This window comes from Rattus rattus, chromosome 3 (genome assembly GCF_011064425.1).
Source record: "Rattus rattus isolate New Zealand chromosome 3, Rrattus_CSIRO_v1, whole genome shotgun sequence".
Lineage (NCBI taxonomy): Eukaryota > Metazoa > Chordata > Mammalia > Rodentia > Muridae > Rattus > Rattus rattus.
The window spans coordinates 189,965,633-189,986,466 of NC_046156.1; the positions used below are offsets into that span (position 1 = coordinate 189,965,633).

The 20,834-nt window shown below is 45.4% G+C and overlaps 1 protein-coding gene across 1 annotated transcript in view; it reads right to left on the reverse strand.

Annotated features, from left to right (window-relative positions):
* The window catches only part of Zswim6 (zinc finger SWIM-type containing 6), a 192,906-nt gene extending 172,890 nt beyond the window's left edge, over positions 1-20,016 (reverse strand). Inside the window, 4 exon segments of the mRNA XM_032898917.1 lie at positions 19,341-19,544; positions 19,547-19,565; positions 19,568-19,732; positions 19,734-20,016. Coding sequence (XP_032754808.1) covers positions 19,341-19,544; positions 19,547-19,565; positions 19,568-19,732; positions 19,734-19,985 — 640 coding nt within the window. The 5' untranslated portion in view covers positions 19,986-20,016.
* Between the last annotated feature and the right edge of the window lie 818 nt (positions 20,017-20,834).

A 20,834-nucleotide genomic window follows, 5' to 3' on the forward strand; every position in this document is an offset into this window, starting at 1 on the left:
TGAAGAACCCGCTGATCCAGGGACCACAGTGAAAACTACTACAGAAGAAATTACCTGCTGGTCTGTCTCCCTGTTGTGTTTAATCAGATGCCAAATGCACTTTTAAATTCAGGGAAAATCCATTTATCTGTCTTCAAACAAAGAGAAAACGGGGGGGGGTGGAGAGAGGAGGGAGAAAGGGAAGGAGCAGGCAGGATGGCGGAGAGACAGCTTCCTTTAACTACCATAAATTCTAGTTTGTTTTAAAGGGGTACATTTTAAATATAATTTTAGCACTTACTCTACATTCTGCCTAGAAATAAAAAACTTTAAATACCAACTCACTGAACTTCCTGTGAAAATAAAAAGTAATAATTAAGCCCAGATTATTAGTAAACACTTGGCCAATAAAGTGATCATCCCCCATCCTTCACATAGTGCATCTGTCTTACAAATTTAAGATCGAAAAATTGTCTCAACTTAGACGGAAACTAAAATGAAGACCCAGTGTCTTGGACTGAAGTTTAAAGTATTAAGTTGCTGAAAAGTCAACTTCAAATATGTAAGAAAACCATGACAATCAAAGTGCTTATTATCAGATCAAAATGTCTATATAATTAGGTGTGATCCACATATGTAATTTTAACTTTCTATTAGCCATATTTTAAAATTTAAAATTACGCATACATTTAACGCAAAATGTTACTTCACTTAAGTCATAATGTAATTCTTTTTGTTGTCTTCAAATTTAAATCTTCAAAATCTTATGTGTACCATTTCGACTCTAGCCTGCCACATGCCAATGTCCCACACGGCTGGCGCGTGCACATGTCAGGGCTCGATGGTGGCACATGGCTGGTGACTGTAGACAGAAATTCATGTCTCTCTCTGACTACTTCAATAACCGGCACAGTGGTAATAACTAGTTTACCCATACATTATTTGTGAATTATAATTTTAAGAATTTGAATCCTTAATGTTTCTAGGTTTCTTAAAAAAACTCTCAGGCGACATTTTGACTGTGGCATCTGTAGCCTATTACTGTAGTTCTTTAACTTCCCTCAGGAGGATCACATCGTAAACATCACACCACAAACAAGTGAGCTCTCATCACTGCATTTCACTCCAAGTCCCAAGGCCAAGCCCCACCTCTGCTTGCTTTCTCTAGCCCAGGGGAGGAGTGAGCAGTCACTACAGGTCTCTGTGGCTCCCTAGGTAAGGAATTCTCACCTCCAGGGCTTGTGAACAGGGAGCTAGCTAGGTCCTACCTACCAACCTCCATCTCCAAGACGAGAATCTGATCCTTTGGTAGGGAAGGTTGGCCAGCTGATACCATTCAGTAACAGCCCAGAAAACTCACCTGTGGAGCTAGCAGGAATTTTTATTTTTAAAAAAAGTCACATTTTATGTGATTCAAGTATTACTTTAACACTCAATTAAAAAGAGAAAGGACAAATCAATTTAAAGTACTAGCGCCTTTGAGTCTTCATGATCCATGAGAACAGACAGAATATATAAAACTTAAAATGTAAGTAGCCTAACAAAAGATCTTACTTGCAGTGGAAAGCCAAAATACAGGTGTCACCTTTACTAAATATAACTGATAATCAAAACGAAGTCCAGGAATGGAGCACGGATCAGGTCAGTGTAAGAAGCAGCTGGGAACACAGAGGCGTGGTATTCTGGGCAAATCCCTAAACCACCCTTAATATCTGAAAGCCAGAGCATGCCTGTGTACTCCAGAATCCACAGATGTATAGTTTAAATTATGCCCTAAAGAAATGTAGGGGATTGAGATGGTACCTGTAAAACAAAACAATTTCTGAATCCTCAAAAATAATGGGCTGTTCTTTCACTTACCAGCAAGTAGGTTTTCTTCTGCAAATAAAACTCTTGCCATAAGCCTAACTGTGCTTGTGTGTATGTGTCGGTGTAGCGAGGTAATTACATACCTCTGAGGCCTAAGTACATCTGGTGTCACATCGCACCTTAGCATACAGTTAGTTCATTTTGAGCCATTCACTCTAGAGAGTAATTACTCATCCCATAACTTGGTCATAAAAAGCAGAGCTCACTCAATGTTCCAGCGACTGTACAGCGGAGGTGGAATTTTATATGGTACTTGTGTAAATCAGATCATCAAAACAGTAAAAAGTGTTAAAATTATGGCAAGTTATATAGACTTCCGAAGCTTTTAACTTGTAACCAGACCACACCGAAAGCTGCAACCGCCACAAATGACCCCGCTGGAGAGCAGAAGAGTTGAAAGCATGGCAACTCACTAATTTGAGAAGATACAGGGAAAGCGCAAAAGCTGAGACCGGATGTTACCTAGAAAGACCCATCTAATCTTCCTCTCCTGACAACAAGGACATTTGCTGAAAACAAGGGAAACCCAAGGCTTGCTGTGTGAGTTTGGCAGAGCTTTAAGGCTGTAATCTGATAGCAACAGAGTGACCAGGGCAATGAGCCTCTGTCAGCTCAGCGGGAACTGCTCCCAACCTACAATACCCAGAGCCACTTCCCCACAGCTCTGCTGTGAGCACCAGCGCTTCTGTCATTCTGAGCTTCCTGGAGCATCTTCTCCAGACACTGCTACATGTCTCCTCCTGAAAACCACGCTGTAATGAAAGAGGAAATGGGACTTCCTTCAAGCCAAATTTACAGTGTCACCCATGTTAACTGAAACTACTCTTTTTCTGTTAGGTCTAACGAAGGACAGAAAATATCTTCAGCACAGTTTCAGCTACAAGGAGCAAAACGGTACTACATCATGCATGGGCCATAACCACTACTTTGTGTAAAGATGGCTGCCACAGCAAATTCAGAAGTGTGGAGACACTCTTCGAGGCGTGTAAGATAAGCATTAGGGAACAACCCTCAAAGACAATTCTACCTGACACTTGGTGCTCCTCAGAGTGCAGGTGCACCACAGAGTGCCTGGCGCTGCTGCACGAGGAACTGGGCATCCCAAACACAACAAAATGCCTTCTCAAGTGGGTAGGGACACTAAAACCATGCTTGTAACACAAAACTGGCACTCCAAAAGTGGAGAGATTTATACAAATTTCAAATAAAAGCTGACCCAATCCTGACCCCCACCCCACCACACAATAAGACACTAGGAAAAGATGAAGTTTTCCCAGACTACCTCTAACAGTAGTACTTTCTAACAGAAAGAACTAAAGACAGAAGATGCTTGGCTAGGACTTCTTACATCCATCACAGTGGCCTGCTACTCTTCTGTATGATTAATGAGGGAGAAAAGATTAAAATGATGGGGTGCGGGGGGACTGAAAAGGAAAAGACAAGAAAGAACACAACTCCATGCAGACTGGAATTGGGCCCCTGCCCCCTGCATGGCACTATCACGGGGAGCTGTCTACTGTCTACTCTGACCACTGCTCCTCAGGAGAACTTCAGGAAAGAGAAAGGAAGTGACCTCTGAGCTCCAGCAAAGAAAGAGTGCTGCCCTGCCCTTCCCTCAGACCTCCCATTCTGGAAATGGAGCTGTCTGCTCTTTCCAAAGGTGTCAGCTCCTCAAAGCATATAATACAAACCTGCATGCCAATGCACCCAATGGTGGTAAGGTCCTTACTATGGGCAAAGAGTAGGGAGCGCTCATCAGCTAAGGAAGTCTAACAGCAGTGGATGCAAATACACCTTCTGTGGAAGCTGGGAGTCCTCCAAGGGACTACAGATATGAAACACGGAAATACCTTTCAACGTCATGTTCTTCATGTGAGAGGGGTGGGATAAGGATAGATGAGGCAGTGCCTCCTTCTGGACAGTGGGAAAAATAGTTCCAGGGCAAAACACCACTTCTTTCTTTCATTAAATCAACAAGTTTACTGAGATCCAACTATGTGCAGCTAGGACGCAGGGCTAAAACACACACATACACACAGACATACATATACACACTTTCTGCATTCATGGACCTTACAATCTAAGAGGAGAAATGGGAGGGAAGAGACCACTAAAAACAAAAAACAAAACAACAACAAAAACATCATTAAGGTTCCAAAGGAAAGATTTCTTTTTTTTTTTTGGGCCAGATTTCAAACAAGAACAAAAGGAAAAGAGAAATATTTATGCAAGAGGCAGATGAGGATCAGGGGAGGGCCATGCTGTGACTCGTGGTACTATGAGCAAAGGAAGGCCACTTAAGGTTCCAAAACAGGTAAATACAAACAGCATCCTACTGGCTATGATACATGCAGAATCTAAGAGCTGATCTCCACCTGTTCAAAGATTATATATACACACTCTGTGTGTGTGTGTGTGTGTGTGTGTGTGTGGTCTGCTCTTACATAATCATGAATATACACAAGTACAGAGCAACTTAAGTTTTAAAGACCTTTGTGGTATAAAGTCATTCAGAAAAGCCACTAACAAGTCAGCAAAAGGAAAAGGCATTAACCTTATACAGGTAGAAAAGACTGTGGAGGCGAGATCCCAGGTTCCATCTCATGGCTTTCCAAAGCACAGACATAAAGAACACCCAACAGAATTGGAAAAGCAGTTGCCAGAGCAAAAGCAGTCCAGGAAAGAGGTACAACCAAGACAGACCGGCAAATGAAGTGGGTGGTCACTCCACTTCTGGATAGCCAACCCTGTTGTGAGGAAAGCTTTGGGATACACCAATACTGTTAAATTCTTGCTCAAAACCACCTCTGGAAAATCCTATTGTACTTCAAAACTAAGTCTTAAAAAATCTCAAGGGAAAGTCATCAGTGTTCTGTAGAGGAGTTTAACAAACTATTCCTGTTAACTAGCCAATGTAGCTTCAAAATGTGCAAGATCTTGCGGACGCCTTGAAGTTGTGAGTGCTTTTGGAAGTCATCACTGGGAGGGGTTGTCAAAAGACTAAGTTTAGTTTTTCAAGTTGTGTTTGGATTTCCTTTGAGCAGTGAGGGGAACTCAATCACACCTTGAGGCTGTTCTAAAACTCAGTTCTCCTGCTTTAGCCTACCTGGGTATGACAGTCTATAAAAAGTGAAATATCAAGTAAAAGGGCAAAGGTTCTCTTAATTCTACAAAGGCATACACAATGCCAAGGATCTCCTGGGCAACCCACAAATACTGTTCTGCATGGGGGATGAGCCAGGTTTATCCTATGCAAAGTTGTAACCTTCCAATAAGTGAACTGCTTTCAGATTAGCTTTTGGGTCAGTGCTAGAGCAAAAAGCTTCTCCAACCACACTGGGGAAGGGGGAACTTTATTCAACAGTCTAGTACCAAAACCCAACCATCTATCCAGTATTCATATTCTTACTGAAAATACATTAAAAGACTAAGTCACAGCAACGCATACTCAGAAAACTGAAGAGAAATAAAAACTTGGAACTTTTCTTTTTTCACACATACCCCAGACCTGGCATATCTTCTATCATTCATTCAAATAACAGTTTTGATGTCTACTATACACACCCTGACTAATACTATTGATGGTTGGCTGTCCTGTCACCAGCAATTTCTTTTTTTCAAACTACCAGATTCATCATTCATTCTTAAGAAGATTTTTGTCCAACAGCAAACTCAAAGGACCTCAGAACCACATGTGGCGGAATATTTTTACATTTGTTAGCACTCTGCCTTTCAGTCCCTTTGATTAGCTAACTGATGCTCCCCTCATCAACGATGCATAGAAATCTGCAATCTGAGATAAGATTAGGCATACTGATCTCCCATAAGAAACTGCCATTTATGTCCTGCAGCCCTCACATCAAAAATGAATTCCATGGCTGAGTTCTCAGGTCTGGGTGATCTGACTAGAATTTCACAACCTGCAGAGGTCTACTTACCCTCACTGGACAGAGATCACTCTTCAACCAAGGCAGAAACTCACTGCACCTACATAACCCACCAGACTGTGTGCTACTAGAATTCCTAAAAAGGCAGTACGAAGGCACCCTGGGGCAGGAACGATGCCAGGCACCGTGGTGGGGAGCACACCCGCAACCCCAGCACTCAGGAGGCTGGGACAGGGTACTGAGTTTGAGGGCGGCCTGAACTACACAGTCAGGCCTATTTTAAACAACATTTTAAAAAGACATTTAAAGTTTTAGATTCTTAAGAGAATTGGGTTCAAAATTCAAACCTCAACTGTTAGGAGGGCAAGCTGAAAGACTGCACCACAACTGTAGAGAATTAAAAGGCAAAGGCAACTCGGAAGGAACACCACACAGACACTGCTAGAGCAGCCATAGACGACTGTCAGAGAAGACATCAAGGTAAAGTGTTCATGTCAAACTTTCACACGCAAACACGGTAGAAGTCCCGGATAAGAAATCAGGGGCTGAAAAAACAAAACCTACTTTCAGGTTCCTGGGATTTTTGTCTGTGTGTCATTGTTTTACACAGAATCTCCCTCTGTAAACCCACAGTGGCCCAGACAGAACTCACCAAAATTGAACTACGTCAGTCTCCTGAATGCTGGGATTACAGTATAAGCCATCATCCTCAGCTCCAACAGTAAGATTGTATATAACAACATTACAAGCCAGCCCAGTAAAGTATAAATGTCTGGAACCAGGGGAGTTCCTACTATATCTGAGCAGGATTGCTTGGATGTTTTGTGTTTATCTGAACTTACCCATCACTATCACCTATCCAGCAGACACACACAGACACAAAGACACACACAGACACACAGACAGACAGATACACACACACACACACACACACACACACACACACACACAAACACACACACACCCCGAGGAGGCACACATGGGGTGGAACCATTTAAAATATGCAAACCATATGCTTCTGTCAAAAAGTAGATTTCAAGGGGCGGGGAGGAACAGGTCAGCAGTTAAGAGCACTGGTTGCTCCTCTAGAAGACCTGGGTTCAATTCCCAGCACCCAAAGGGCAACTCACAACTGTCTATAACTGCATTCCCAGGAGGATGCAATGCTCTCTTCTGACCTCCATGGGCAGAAGGTACACACAGATACATGGTACAGACATGTGCATGCAAAATATCCATACATATAAAATTTAAAATTCCGAGACAAAGAAAAACTTTAAAATAGATTTCTTGGGCATAAAACTTCACAAGCATTATAATTTCACAATCAAAGAAAAGTCCCTGCTAAGCAATAAATTACTAACACAAACACAAACCTACGTCACACTAAAATGTAAAGACCTAGTCACTACTAGCTCTGTCACCAACTTCCTAAAATACCTAAAAGTCTGGACTGTGAAAATAAATGGGGGGGCTGGAGAGATGGCTCAGTGGTTAAGAGCACTGACTGTTCTTCCAGAGGTCCTGAGTTCAATTCCCAGCAACCACATGGTGGCTCACCACCATCTGTAATGGGATCCGATGCCCTCTTCTGGTATGTCTAAAGACAGCTACAGTGTACTCATACATAAAATAAATAATTCTTTAAAGGTGAAAAAATAAAAATTGGGTTATAATAAAGAATATGAGGAAGCCAATGGTTAAGAGCTGGCCTAGCCTCACATGCTCAAGACTTTGTGGTCAATCTTTATCCTTGAAAAATAAAAATAAAACCACTTTATAAACCCATGAGTCTTCAATGAAACTAAAATCTGTGAAATAGTTTTTAAATCCACCTGAAAATTTTTATTGTTAAATGAATATGTTGATACACTGTAGCATCCTAACAACAAACAAAACTAATATTACCCTGCTATTTGTGAAACAGCTTAAACAAAATGCCTTTTGAATACACTGCTAAGAGGAATCCATGGGAACTGAAAAGAAACTGCTCTGAGAAGACCATCAAACACTCATAAGGGTTCTAAGGTCCACTGGTCTAACCTCCAGACCAGGTGTTGGTTTTAATCAAGCTTCTGAAGGCAAAATTGACACTATGTAATTCACCTAATAAATGTGAATTAAGAATCCAATAGTCATTTATCAACTACCATGCAATAGGTTATAATTTTCTATCAGTCATATTAAAGCTCATAAACACACTTCTGTAGACATCCATTGAGGTCAGTCAGTCACTCTCCAAGCTACACAGAAGATAACTCCCCAAGGTTTTCTCAAGAAAACCTTCTATCTGGAGAACCACGTAGCCTCTAGCTGCAGGAAGATGCAACATGAGAACATTACTACACTGTGATGTATGTCAGTGCACTTGATCCTCCATCCACAATGTAACTCCCATGTCTCTAAAAGCATCCCTAAATTACTATGAGAACGTAAGGTTGGGCATGGCAGTGCATGCCTACAATGTCAGTACTGAGGTGGTGAAGGCATGAGGCCACAAGTTCAAGGCCAACCTGAGCAATATGCAAGTCTGCCTCAAGAAGGAAAACTGAAGGGGTTGGGGATTTAGCTCAGTGGTAGAGCGCTTGCCTAGGAAGTGCAAGGCCCTGGGTTCGGTCCCCAGCTCCGAAAAAAAGAACAACAAAAAAAAAAAGAAGGAAAACTGAAACTATAAAACCATAATATCATCTCTGAAACATCCACTTTTCACTGAACTTTCCATAAAAAGTGAATTTCCTAGAATTCATCCTTAACTACCTTAAAGAAGAAATCAATTTGATTTTATATCATTACATTGTACTGCCTTAGGAGGGCGTGTCAGGTCAGCGCACTAACATTAGCCTTACATTGGACTGCGTTCTAGAGAATACGGGACTGATCTTCACTGTCGCTACTGGAAGCCATAGTGTCACCTAAAATACACCACAACCCAGCCCAACATGCTCGCTCGGCTTTCTATGCACCTCTGTGGAAAACCTAAGTATTGTTCTCCTTACTGAACTCTCTGCCGTTTCATACCGTGACACTTCTTTTTATTTCCATTTTCAGGACGGCAGATAGCTTCGGTATGGCAAGTAGGTTCTTAAAGCGCAGGTGCATCTGAAAGTGGGAGGCCAGTGTGCCTATGTGAGCTGCACAGCACAGCTAAACAGAATGTAGAATCTAGACCTGAATCCTGGGCCTCCAGGTAAATCCTTGCTGCTCTCTAAAGAACAGTAAGTGCTTGACCATTTAACAAACCTGAACCCACAGACACGCAAAGAAGAACTGGGTTTGGGGTTTTGTTTTTGGTCTGATGACACCTATAGTTATATAATTCAACTCAGACCCCACAACTTCAACAGCAGTGGCAATTCTAAAAACAGTGGCAATTCTAAAAACACTGAGGCACACGAATGAGCCATGTAAACTTTGCACCTCTTGGTGCCACCACAAATACTGGGCTAAATATATGTCTGACCCGGTAAAACAAATTTTAAATCGTTCTTCTGTCTAAAATAATCTCTAAGCACATGTTTCAAGATTTATTATTTACAATGACTATTTTTAAAAAGCCATTTCTTTTTAAAAAAATTATTCTTTTTTTAAAAGTACAAACTAACAGGACATTGTAGGGCAGAGTAAATCTCACACTTAGATAGACTGATGAAAAATTAAGCTTCCGACACTGGCCACCAGTCCCACCAAGTACTGGCCCTGTGCCATCGTGGCCTAGTGCCAGCCTGTCGTGGGGCCAGGCTAAGAATGGCAGCTAAGCAGCGTGGAACACATAGATCCTCTGACCTCAGCTTATCTCCTTGAATCCAGGGAGGGGACAACAGAGTGACTGGAAGGCGAGGGAAGGCGAGGGGAGCAGGGGGAAGGAAGAAGAGATGTGGAGGGGAGAAGGGAGCAGACAGACTGCGTGCGAGGCACGCCAGGCTCTGAAGCTGCATGGCCTGGCCCTCACTTGCAGCTCTGCCATCCCAAAGCATCTGCTGGTCGCCCCACTGTCCAGCTTCACCCACTGTCCAGACGAGGCACATGCCAGATCTCTGCAGGACTGACTGAGTTCCTGGTTTGAAGATTCAAGATAAAAGTTACACAACCGATGTTTGGGGATGGAGAGAGGGAAAAATAAGAGCCATCAGAAGTAGAGGTCAGCTTAAAGAATGCTATTTAAAAAAAAAAATCCTCAGGAACAGGGCAAACAAAGTTTACAAGGTGACTTATATAAAGCAGCCAGACTACAGGTGTCTAACCTCTGAGGTAGGTATTTAGAAAGCCGTGAGCGTTCCTTTTAGGAACCAGTTAATGAGCCAGACGTGGTGGCAAGCACACAACTTTGACCCCAGCACATGGGAGATGGAGCAGGTGGGTCTCTGCGCTTGAGGCCGACCTGGTCTACAAAGCAAGCTCCAAGGCAGTCACGGCTACACAGAGAAACCCTGTCTAGGGAGGGAGGAAGAGGGAGGGAGGGAGGGAGGGAGGGGGGAAGGAGGGAGGGGAGTACAAAGGTTCCAGAAAGTGGTGCAGCCTTCAACCTGTCCAAGTCTTTATTAAGAGAAGCCAGTACCTTCAAAAGACAGGTTTTGTCCTTTGTACCTAAACACCTGTCCCTCACATGCGAAGATGTTGGGGCGCTGGCTGCCTCAGCAAGTGTTTAACAGGTAAAATGAGGTACAGAATTCTAAACTTCTAAACTGTGCTGACGTAAAGAATCAAACACATGCAGAGGCAAACATGATGGAGCAGCAGTTCAAAGCGTGCTTACCGCAGAGCTGACGACAGCCCAGTGGGTAAGAGCGCCTGCCATTCTTGCAAAAGACTAGTTATCGATTCCCAGCACCCACGCTGCGGCTTGCACCTGCCTATAACTCTAGAACAGGGGATCAAACGCCCTCTTCTGGCCTCTGTGGGCACTGCACACATGCAGTACATAAACATACGTGCAACCACAACACTCGTACATAAAACTAAACTGAAAAAATTTATTTTTAAAGAGTGCTTACTGCTCTTACAGAGAACCTGGGTTTAATTCCCAGCTTACACTCAGTCATAACTCCAATTCCAGAGAATCTAATGTTTTCTTCTGACCTCTGATGAATTCTACATGCATGAGATGCCCATAAATGCAGGCAAACACACATGCATAAAATAAACCTTTATTTTAAAAAAATTAAAACCTACCCTCAAGGTTCATCTTTATATCATCTTCTTAGGGATATTTCTTGTAAAGGCCTAATATTAGTTAACAATGAAAACACTTCCAATAGACTGTTAAATAAGGCAAGATCGGGCAACCAGTCACCTGAATTTTAAGCACATTAATTCACTTAATGAGCCTCCAATTTATCTGACCAACTTATTGGGTTTTAAGAGTTTAAATATACTGAAAGGTTCTGCTTTGTCCTACCAATTAACATCTGGGCATGACAACTGTACAGAAGAAACTAGAAAATCATCTCATCCAAAGGAAGTCAATGGCACTGCCAGCACTAAGAAGTATCATTGCTAGTCACAGTCATTTTTAAAGGGCCTTAAAGTGAAAAGTGTAATCCTTAAATGTCCTTGGAGAAGAAGACTCTCTACAGCACACACATGACCAACACAGTCTTCAAGTTACTCTTCTTTCAGATGGTGAGCTTCTCCTGGAAGTTGATTAGCCACCCGGTACAAAAGCTGAAATTCAGTAGCAAAAGATGCATTTAGCTGTACATGTAGCTTGGTGGTAGGCAGGAAACGGTGGGTTTGGGGGAAGGAGGAATGACTGGCTACGACAGACATCAGAATCCAAGCTACAGTTAGCATTTGACCTTCAGATCTCCATGAAGGCCCTCTAAAGGCAGCCAGTGACTGTAAGCTTGAGCATGATCTAGAATCAGCAACCATCAGGACTCATCACAGGCAGGGCTGCTTAGGCTTGAAGAGCACTCGCCCACGAGGCCAACCTGGTTTATGCAGCAGGTTCCAGGACAGCCAGGGCCACAACCCTGACTCAAAAAATAAAAGCAAAAAGAATAAAGAGAATAATATCCAGTATCTATTGTTAATGGCTTTATAAATTTATCTTTTACTACTCTTACTACCAGTAAAAATGTTACAGTAGACTCTCTCGAGACAAACTGATTCAACAAAGAACTGCCCCCAACCATGGAAAAAAAATAAAATCTTCACAGAATTTCAACACCTGATGGAGGGGGAAAAAGTGTATATGGGCATAACCCCAAAGTGCTTTGAGTGTTCCCTTTACAGAGGAGAAGGCAGCTTGCTAAGGAGAGCAGGGAGATATGTACAAAATGTTTTCTCAAATGAGTACAACTATAAACACATTAAATTCTCACAAACTTCTTCCTTGCATTATGTTTGTGTAAAAGCACAGCCCACTTTGAGTAAATTCTTTATCACATGGGTGTGTACATGCACTTCCCTATCCACACAGCTGTAATAGTTTTGTGCTGCAGCAGACACAACTTTTCATGGATTTTTATACCATAGCATTACTAATTTCAATATCTGCTAATGTTTAGCAATAAATAGCACTTATTTTGCAGACTACATCCATCACTGAACTGAAGCCCTTAGAGTTTAGGCTGAAATAGAAGGTGTCTGCAAACACTTTTACAATGTTCACATAAAGTAACTTCACCAGCATTTGTATCAATTCGCCTTCAAGAATTGATTGTCATGTCTGAGATTACCCAACATTCCCAGGGAACCAAGCAAGTACAAGCTGTGGAAACCAGAAAGTCTGTGTTCTTCTCTACAACTTATGGCTTGCTCTGAACAATTTCTCAGTGTTTGAGCCTCCACACTATTATCGGAAAAATAAGGAGAGCCAAGCATGGTGGTTCCCAAGGATAATCCCATCACCTGAAAGGCTAAGACAAGATGACTGGGAGCTCCAGGCCATCCCAGACCATATATATAGTAAGTTCCTACCTAGCCTGAGCTACAGAGTAATATATATTCAATAAAACGAAAATCAAGAGAAGCTGAAATAAATGGTATCTATCTCTAAAAGATACATACATGTATATACACACACACACACACACACACACACACACAGATAAACAGACAATGAATGGTGTACTGTGTTTTGTTTCTTTTGGTAGTGGGAAGCATCTGTACACAGCAGAGTCACTGAACACAGTCTTGAGATAGCCATTCCCTGACCTGTCTATTTCCTTTTCTACTGACATTTCTCACAAAACTCTCACTTCAGAGTTCCACAGAAATATGCCAGGCATGGGACTATGCATCTTTAATTCAGCATCTAGAAGTTAGGCAGGACAATCCCGAGGTCAAGGCTGCTATGTGAAATGCTGTCAGGAGGAAGGAAGGACAGAACGAAGGAACGAAGGAATGAAGGAACTAAGGAAGGGAGGGCAAGCATTTCAATGATAGAAAATATCCGAGCCTTTACAAACAGCCATCTACTATTTGTTAGAAAGTCCATATTTCTGTCTCCTCAAAGTTTAAAACGCTAGCAGATTTCACACTGCTTTCTCTCCACAGCTTACTTTAGCCCTCTTTCCTATGTGGGGAAGGAAAAAAGAACATCCTAGTTCTAAAGAAATGAAAACCATGTACAAACATTCAGGAGGACACAGGACACTGACTTGGAAATTAGATCCCCAGGCATTTTCAACAGACCTAAGTTAACACTTTACTGGAGAATCTGGCTAGGCTGAAAAATAGAAGTGCTTTTCCATCAATCAAGAGGATATAACATCTTTTCTCCAAATTATCACTTGATATTGATTTCTTAGGAGACAAAATCACCCTGTTTACTTCAAATGAAGGGGGAACTCAAATATGTAATAATCTGCACACATGTACAGTCAAAAGCAAATAAATAAGGCAGATATAAATTAAGCTTTTTATTGAGCAAATTTTGTTATGCAATGGTAATTTGAAAGGTAATGAAAAATATCGCTTGTTTTATTTCTAAGGCAATCAATCACATTTCCTAATAATAATTTTACTTCCTTTTCTAGGCTGTGTAGCCCTTTAGCCTAACAATTTAAGTCATGGCAGTTGGAGTTGAATGAGTCCCCTACGAGGTTTCCTAACATTAAGTGAGTTGTTTTATCACATGTATGTTTAAGTAGGCTTCTTCGAGGTACCAAACTCATTTTGATGCACTGAGGAAAATTTACAGTCTAACACAAAAACAGAAATAGTAAAGATCTAATCCAATCGTGTAGCTTTTAAAAGGGATTGCTTTCTTAAAAGCCATCCTGCTCGGTGCACATATTACCAGCAGAAATCACACATTCCTAACGAAATGCTAAACATGAGTGTGAGGAGATGAGAGATGCTGGCCCTGCATTTCTCCTTATGAAACACGCAGAGCAAAGAGGGAGACAGCAACAACAAAATGAGCATCTTAAAACCCAACAAGGACGTACTTAAGAGAATAAGAAGCTCCAATGTTTGATTAATTGCAGTAATTCTCTTCCATTAAAGGCCATGGCTCACAGGCGTCCTGATGTTTCCAAAAGAATAGCATCAAAGCCTAGCGCTTTCCTAAGAAATGAAATTTAACACAAAGGGGGGAAAAAGAGACAGCCTTTGCAGTCCAAGAGTGTACTCATAACACAACTATTTAGCAAGGAACTACGAGACCTGGCTGCAGATGTGGCTCTATGGTAAAACGCTTGCCTAGCATCAAAGAGACGCTCTCCGCTCAACCCCTAGCATGAAAAACAAACAAAACGGCAAGGCTGAAGCAAAAATAGAAATGATTGCTTAACCAAAGCCTGTAATTCCATCTTCCAATATTGTTGGTGTTGGGGTGTGTGTGTGTGTGTGTGTGTGTGTGTGTGTGTGTGTGTGTGTGTGCGTGCATGTACACACACGTGTATATGTGTGTGTGTGATGGAATACAGTTCTTGTGCATGTGTGTACGTCTGAGTATACCCATGCATGGAGGCCAGAGGCCAACGGTGAGCATGTGCCTCAATCACTCTCCGTATTATTTTTTGAACCCAGAACTCATCAATTTAGCCAGGCTGGCTGTCCAGTAAGATCCAAGTAAGATCCGCCTGGCTCTTGCCCGCCTAGTGCTGGGGTAATAAATGGATCCTTTTTATGGGGAGACTGATGTCTAAATTCATGTACTCCTGCTTGTTTAGCACGCACTTTACTGACTGGGCCATCTCCTCCCTCCCTCCCTCTGTCGGATCAGTGTCTGAGCTACGGTGTTGTACCCATTGGACAGATTTCTTCACTGGACCAATCCCAACTGGCAAGGAATGGAATATCACTAAAGGCCAAGCACTTCTCACCAATCAGGTACTGAAAAGCTGCAAACAAACATCTCAAGTCACACACAGAAACATGTGAATGTTTCCAAAATGTCGTCTTCTCTCCATTTATTAACTTTCTCCTTAACCAAAAGGCTGGGGGGGGTATGGTTCAGTGGTAGAACATTTGCTTCACAAGACCCTGCACTTACTGCCCCTGAAAAGCGAACATAAATTAGTATACAGTGCTATACAAAACTGTTGTTATTTCTAAAATACACTCACTCAAAAATGAATTTAGAGTGTCATCTTTATACAGTCATCTTTGGTCAATAAAGAAAATAAGATCTTTAGTAAAGGTCAACAAATTAACTAAAATTTTTATTCATTTTAATTTTAATTCTAATACATGTTCTCCTTGTACTTTACTGTCTTGACTCCACCTCCCCTTGCAAAAAAAGAATATATGAGCTAATACATTAATAAAACTCAAAGCAGTATTTTTCTCTCCCAAAAGCAACCTCCAAAGAAATAGCCAACTGCTTTTAAAATGTAACTCCTTCCTTCTCACACAAAAGACTCTGGTTGTGCTTAAATTTGCCTTGGTTGTAAGTAAATATTTTAACCAAAATAAGCTTTGAAAAAAAATTACATACCAGTCCCTCAGAAAGAACAATCTACACACACCTACACACACACACACACACACACACACACACACACACACACACGACAAAACACCAAAAAAAAATACATTATAACTCAAAAGTTAATCTTCAATTCTGAAAATGTGGTTGCATTAAGAGAGAAATGAATCCTCCAAAAGTTGCCAACTCCTTTCTCCAGACACCACAGCTCTCTGTCTGTGATTTACATGACCTTGATGTACCTTTCTTTACACCAAAGGCTTTCTGTTGTTTTAACCTGTGTGAAGTTAGTTAGAAATTTGTTTTCCCCCCTGAAAGAAGACTTCAATGTATAGCCTTGGATGGCTTGGAGCTCACTATGTAGAACAGGGTACCCTCAGACTCAGAGATTTCCCCGCCTTGTGCCATCACACTTGACCTAAGTTATTTACTCTAAAGGGTCACCTCTCTTTGTTAAAATATACCAACTACTTGATTTTGTTCATAGTTGTATGGTATTCCAATCAGCTGTTCCTGACCAAATCCTAGCTGACAGAAATAAAGAATAAGTTCAGCTTTTCACTCCTGCAAAGTGCATGCAGTGGACATTCTCATACCGAACACTTTCCTGCACCATTGTCACAATCAGCTATAATCCTATAGATTATTAATGCCTAGCTTTAGTCAAACACACCATAAATATTTACTCCAGTTAGACATTTTACTTGGCTTATGTTTTCAGCCCAACAGAAAACTTTTAAAGATTTTTTTTCCCAAATAATCTGTCTTTACCTTTGATTTTAAGTCAAATGCAGAAGGGTCAGACAACAACCTAGGGGGAAGCTGCTTAGGCGTTATCTCTGAAATTACTGCTTAGCTGTGATCAAGACTACATCCCGACAAAGACCCTTCTTAACAAAAAGCATCCTAGTTTAACAAAAACAAGCCACCGATGAGCAATTATTAAATACAATAATTTATATCTAACAATTGAATAGCACTTGCCAGTACAAAGGTTTAGTTTATTGCCGAAAATCTGCCCAGCAAGCTTCATTTCTAACAAGGCCAATTCCCTACTGCTCACGCTCTGGAGGAGCTTGTGAGGTGAAGTCCAACAACTCCGGGTTCCCTATTGTGACCAGCATTCAGGAACACTTCCTGTGTAAACCAAGTTGTCAACTGCAGAAAACTGCTCATAATGACATCAACGCAGTATGTTGTTCTTTTCCATCTCGGGTTTTTCTGTTGTTTTGGTTTTGGTTTGGTTTTGATTGGGGTTGAGGGGTGGGAGGGGTGACCCTACAGAAAATCACAATTATAAGCGTCTTAAAGAATACTAACTCCAGCCAACTCTAGACGCTAAATTAGATACTTAATCTACCTGGCCTCCCTGCTCGTCATCAGAGGTGGACAAAACCTGGTCCTACGTTTTCTATCTCGAAGTGCCAGCTGCCAGGCATTTGCCTAACAGCCTTCTATCGCGATGCTGACTGGCACAAGTAAGAAAACTTGGATGTTAAAGAAACTGGCAGAACTCAGAGAAGAAAGAAAAAAAACGTGTTTTCCACAATTTTTACCGCATTTGTTTAGTACATAGGTAAGTATTTCCAAAGAGGTGGTCAAGTCTTCAAACAGTACTAGAGGCACGCATGTCTCTTTACATCAACCGGGGCCAACTGCATTCATTCAAGTGGCGGCCCTTCCCCTTTGGGGACTGTTGAAAAAGTTACTATTTTCTTTTACAACTTACTGTTCGCCCTGGCCTCTTCCACTGATGAAAGCAGGCAAAGCCCACGCTGTGTGTCTGTCTCCTAGAGAAGATTGCATCTTTTATTTATCGCCCCTTGGCTTTATTTTCACAGTGAATTCCTGGCTTAAATGCAATCAGCCAAGAAACCCTCCCTATGTGCTCTCCTGTCATTCCTCATTGCTCACAAGCAGAGTCAAACACAGCAAGGGGAAAGGGGGGGCGGGGCGGGGGCCACGACGCAACATTGCTAGCCAAGCCATAAAAATTCAGACTCCAGTTAGTTATACTCAGAGACCATACATGTGCTTCAATTGGTTTCAAACCGGCAGGGAAAGAGGAGAAGGTGGGCGGGGGCGGGGGGGGTTAACTAGAAAGAATGTTAATTAGATTTTAAAGGGAAGAAAGGGGGGGGGAAGGATGGATGGCCTCAAAAACCAACCTCCCTCTTAGACAGAAGGAAAGGGTGCTGAGCAACACCGAGGGCTGTCTTTGGAAATAAATGACCATGCAGAAAATCACGTTTTCAGATTACATTAGAATTCAAATTAACCAAACAGGATTAAAGCAAATCTTCTGTGTCGGGGCCACTGTCCAGACCCCCACTCCACACCCAATGAAAAGGATAAAAAGATTGGACCACAGAGAGAAAGAACAAGTTAGAGAGAGAGAGAGAGAGAGAGAGAGAGAGAGAGAGAGAGAGAGAGAGAGAGGGGGAGAAGAAGAGAAGAGAAGGCTTTCAAATCTATCCTCATTCATTTGCTTCAGGGTTCATCCCTACAATTTCAATCAGAGTGGGAGGGGGTTATAAAATATGCCTTCAGCAATCCGGAGATAAAATATGGGGAAAGGGAGGTTGCGCTGCAGTATTGTTCACTTCAATCTAGTTCAAACGTCCCCATAACTATGGCTGGAAACGATATCTAAACAGAATAAAAAGAAAAGCCCCATGGAAGGCAGAGGGATTTGAGAAAACTCTCCTGGTCTGTCAGAGAAAGAAGGGCTGTGCAGCTTTAAATCACAAGTCCTTCTCTCGCCTTTGTCAAATATCTTCTACTTTACAAGCCCTGAAAAGAAATAAAGAGGCTCTTTTGTTTGCTTTCCCCTTTACGGAGGGTGACAGAAAATTGAAAGGGGCACAAATAAACCCGAAAGGAGAACAAAGTGCCGGGTGGTGCGGGGCGCGCAGCGGCGCAGGGGCCGTGGGGCCCCTCGGTGCAGACGCCGGCCGCGGGTCACGGCGTCGGACCCTGCTGCCCGCTCCCTCAGCACCGCACCCGGACCCCGGGCGCAGGCCGAAGTCGGGCAGCCCGGTACCTCACGGGATGGAGAAGCGCGAGCGGCGCCCCTCAGCGGCCCGTCCGGCCGTCGCTCCCGGCAGAGGTGGCTCGGGGACCCGGCGCGGACGCCGCGGAGCTAGTCGCAGACACCTTAAGCAGCTGGAGTATGCGGGACGCGCCGGCCGTCGGAGCCCCGAGCGGAGCAGTGGCCGAGTGGTGTCCGAGGGACTCGCCAGCCCCCCCCCCTCCCTCGGACCGCGGGGCGCGGAGCGGCGCCAAGAAGAAAGGACGCGAGCCGGGCAGCGCAGAGCGAGCGCCCCGGTCGGCATTGTCTGCGGCCGGCGCCCCCTCCCCCGCGCCGCACGCCCCAGCCCGAGCCCCGCGGCCGCCCGCGCCTTTGTCCACACCCGCCCCGCACACCGGCGCTCAGCCTGCGGGACAGACGACGGGGACGCCGACACCCACCGCCCCGCCGCCGAGGGGCGCGTCCTGCTGATTCATTTCCCACTCGCGCTAGCCCGTCCGGGGAGACGGGGGCGGGGACCAACGGGAGGAAATGGGCGCTCCGCTCCGGGGACAGTCCGAGTCGCCCCACTGCTGCACCGCGCGCCCGGCCCGAGGCGGCCCAGGGGAACGAAGGGAGCCCTTCCCTCCCCCACCCCCGAGGGACAGGAGGACAGACCGAAGGACCGACGGCCCGCGGCGGCCCCGTGACTCACCGACTTGCAGGACGTTGTCTACGCAGCCACTCTCCAGCAGCGCGATACCCCGGCGGAAGGGCAGCCGCGTCTCGTCGCCACCGTCCGCAGCGCTGGACGCCCCCACCGACGGGGTCCCGGTGCCCGCGGCGACGGCGGCGGCGGCGGCTGAGGTGGCGGCCGGCGAGGATGAGGAGCCGCCGCCGCCGCCCGCGCTGCCGCCGTGCCGCCGCCGCCGCCGCTGTTGCGTCGCCGGGGCCGCCCGCGGAGCCGCCACCGGTGTTGAAGGACGAGTACATGCAGATCTCCCGCTCACTGCGGGGAAAGGACCAGTAGACGATGCGGCGCTGCACTGGCTCCGGGATGCGCTCGAAGCGCTCCTCCACGCGCTGGAACGGCCACTTCTCCGCCACCCCTGCGCGCTGCGATGTCCAGCAGAGACTCGGGGCTCTGGGTCTTGCCCGGCGGCAGCAGTCCCAGCGCCGCGCCGCCCCCGCACGCCGCCGCCGCCGCACCGCCCGCCCGCGGGCCGGGCCGACAGGCAGAGCTATAGCCGCCACCCGCGCCGCCGCCGCTGCTACCCCCGCCGCCGCCGCCGCCGCCGCCGCCGCCCGGCCGGCAGCAGAGCCGTTTCGCGGGAGGAGGCTGCTGTCCGCGCTCCGCCATGACCGCGCCGCTTCTAACCCGACAGCGGAAGTGCCGGGACCCTATAAACGGCACAAGGAAGCGCGACACGCACACGCCGTGGCGACGCCACGCTGCCATCTAGGGCCTGCCGCTCCTTGTAGGGGCACGGGAGGTGTGGCCTATACCGTGACGACGTCGCCAAGGAGGAGCGCCGATAGGGAGAACCTAGGGGAGGGGGCGGGGCCTATGCAAATCACTGGGCTGAAACATAAATAGAGCGCTCCGTGGACACGGGGGTGGCGGGGGCGCCCGGGTTGGGTGCCGGGTGGGCTGTGAGAATGTCAGGCTGCTGTGACGCGGGGGGCGGGGCTCAGGCGGGGTTCCCGCGGGAGGGGGCGGGCCGTCTGCCAAGGGGAGGGTGGGTGGGTCTCTGCGCCCCCTGTCTACTCAACTTAGCCCTCCAGCGCCCTGCCTCCCTTTTGATGTCCGCCAAGTGAGGACGCTCCTCGTGGGTCGCCGCGGGGCGGGTAGGGGGAGGGTTCCGGACTAAATGGAGGATGGACCGACTGCTCGATGCCCCACCCCCCAGTCAGCCGGCCCCGCGGGGAAAAGCCTCTGGGCGGAGGAGGCGCTTTCAAAACAAAGAAATGCTGCGTGAAGCCCCGGGGACGCGGCCGAGAGGAAGGCGGGGGAGGCGCGGCCCAGGCCGCCTGCTTTCCTTCCAACCCGGCGGAGCGAACTTCCCCCACCCTCGGCCGTGGCTGCGGCGCGAGGGGAAAGGGAGGAGGGCTGAGCTCAGCCACTGTTTTCCACTTCACTTTTTGCCGACCCAGGTGGGGAAGGGGCGCGGCTGCCCCGCGTAACTGCAGCGCACCCAGCCCTGAGTCC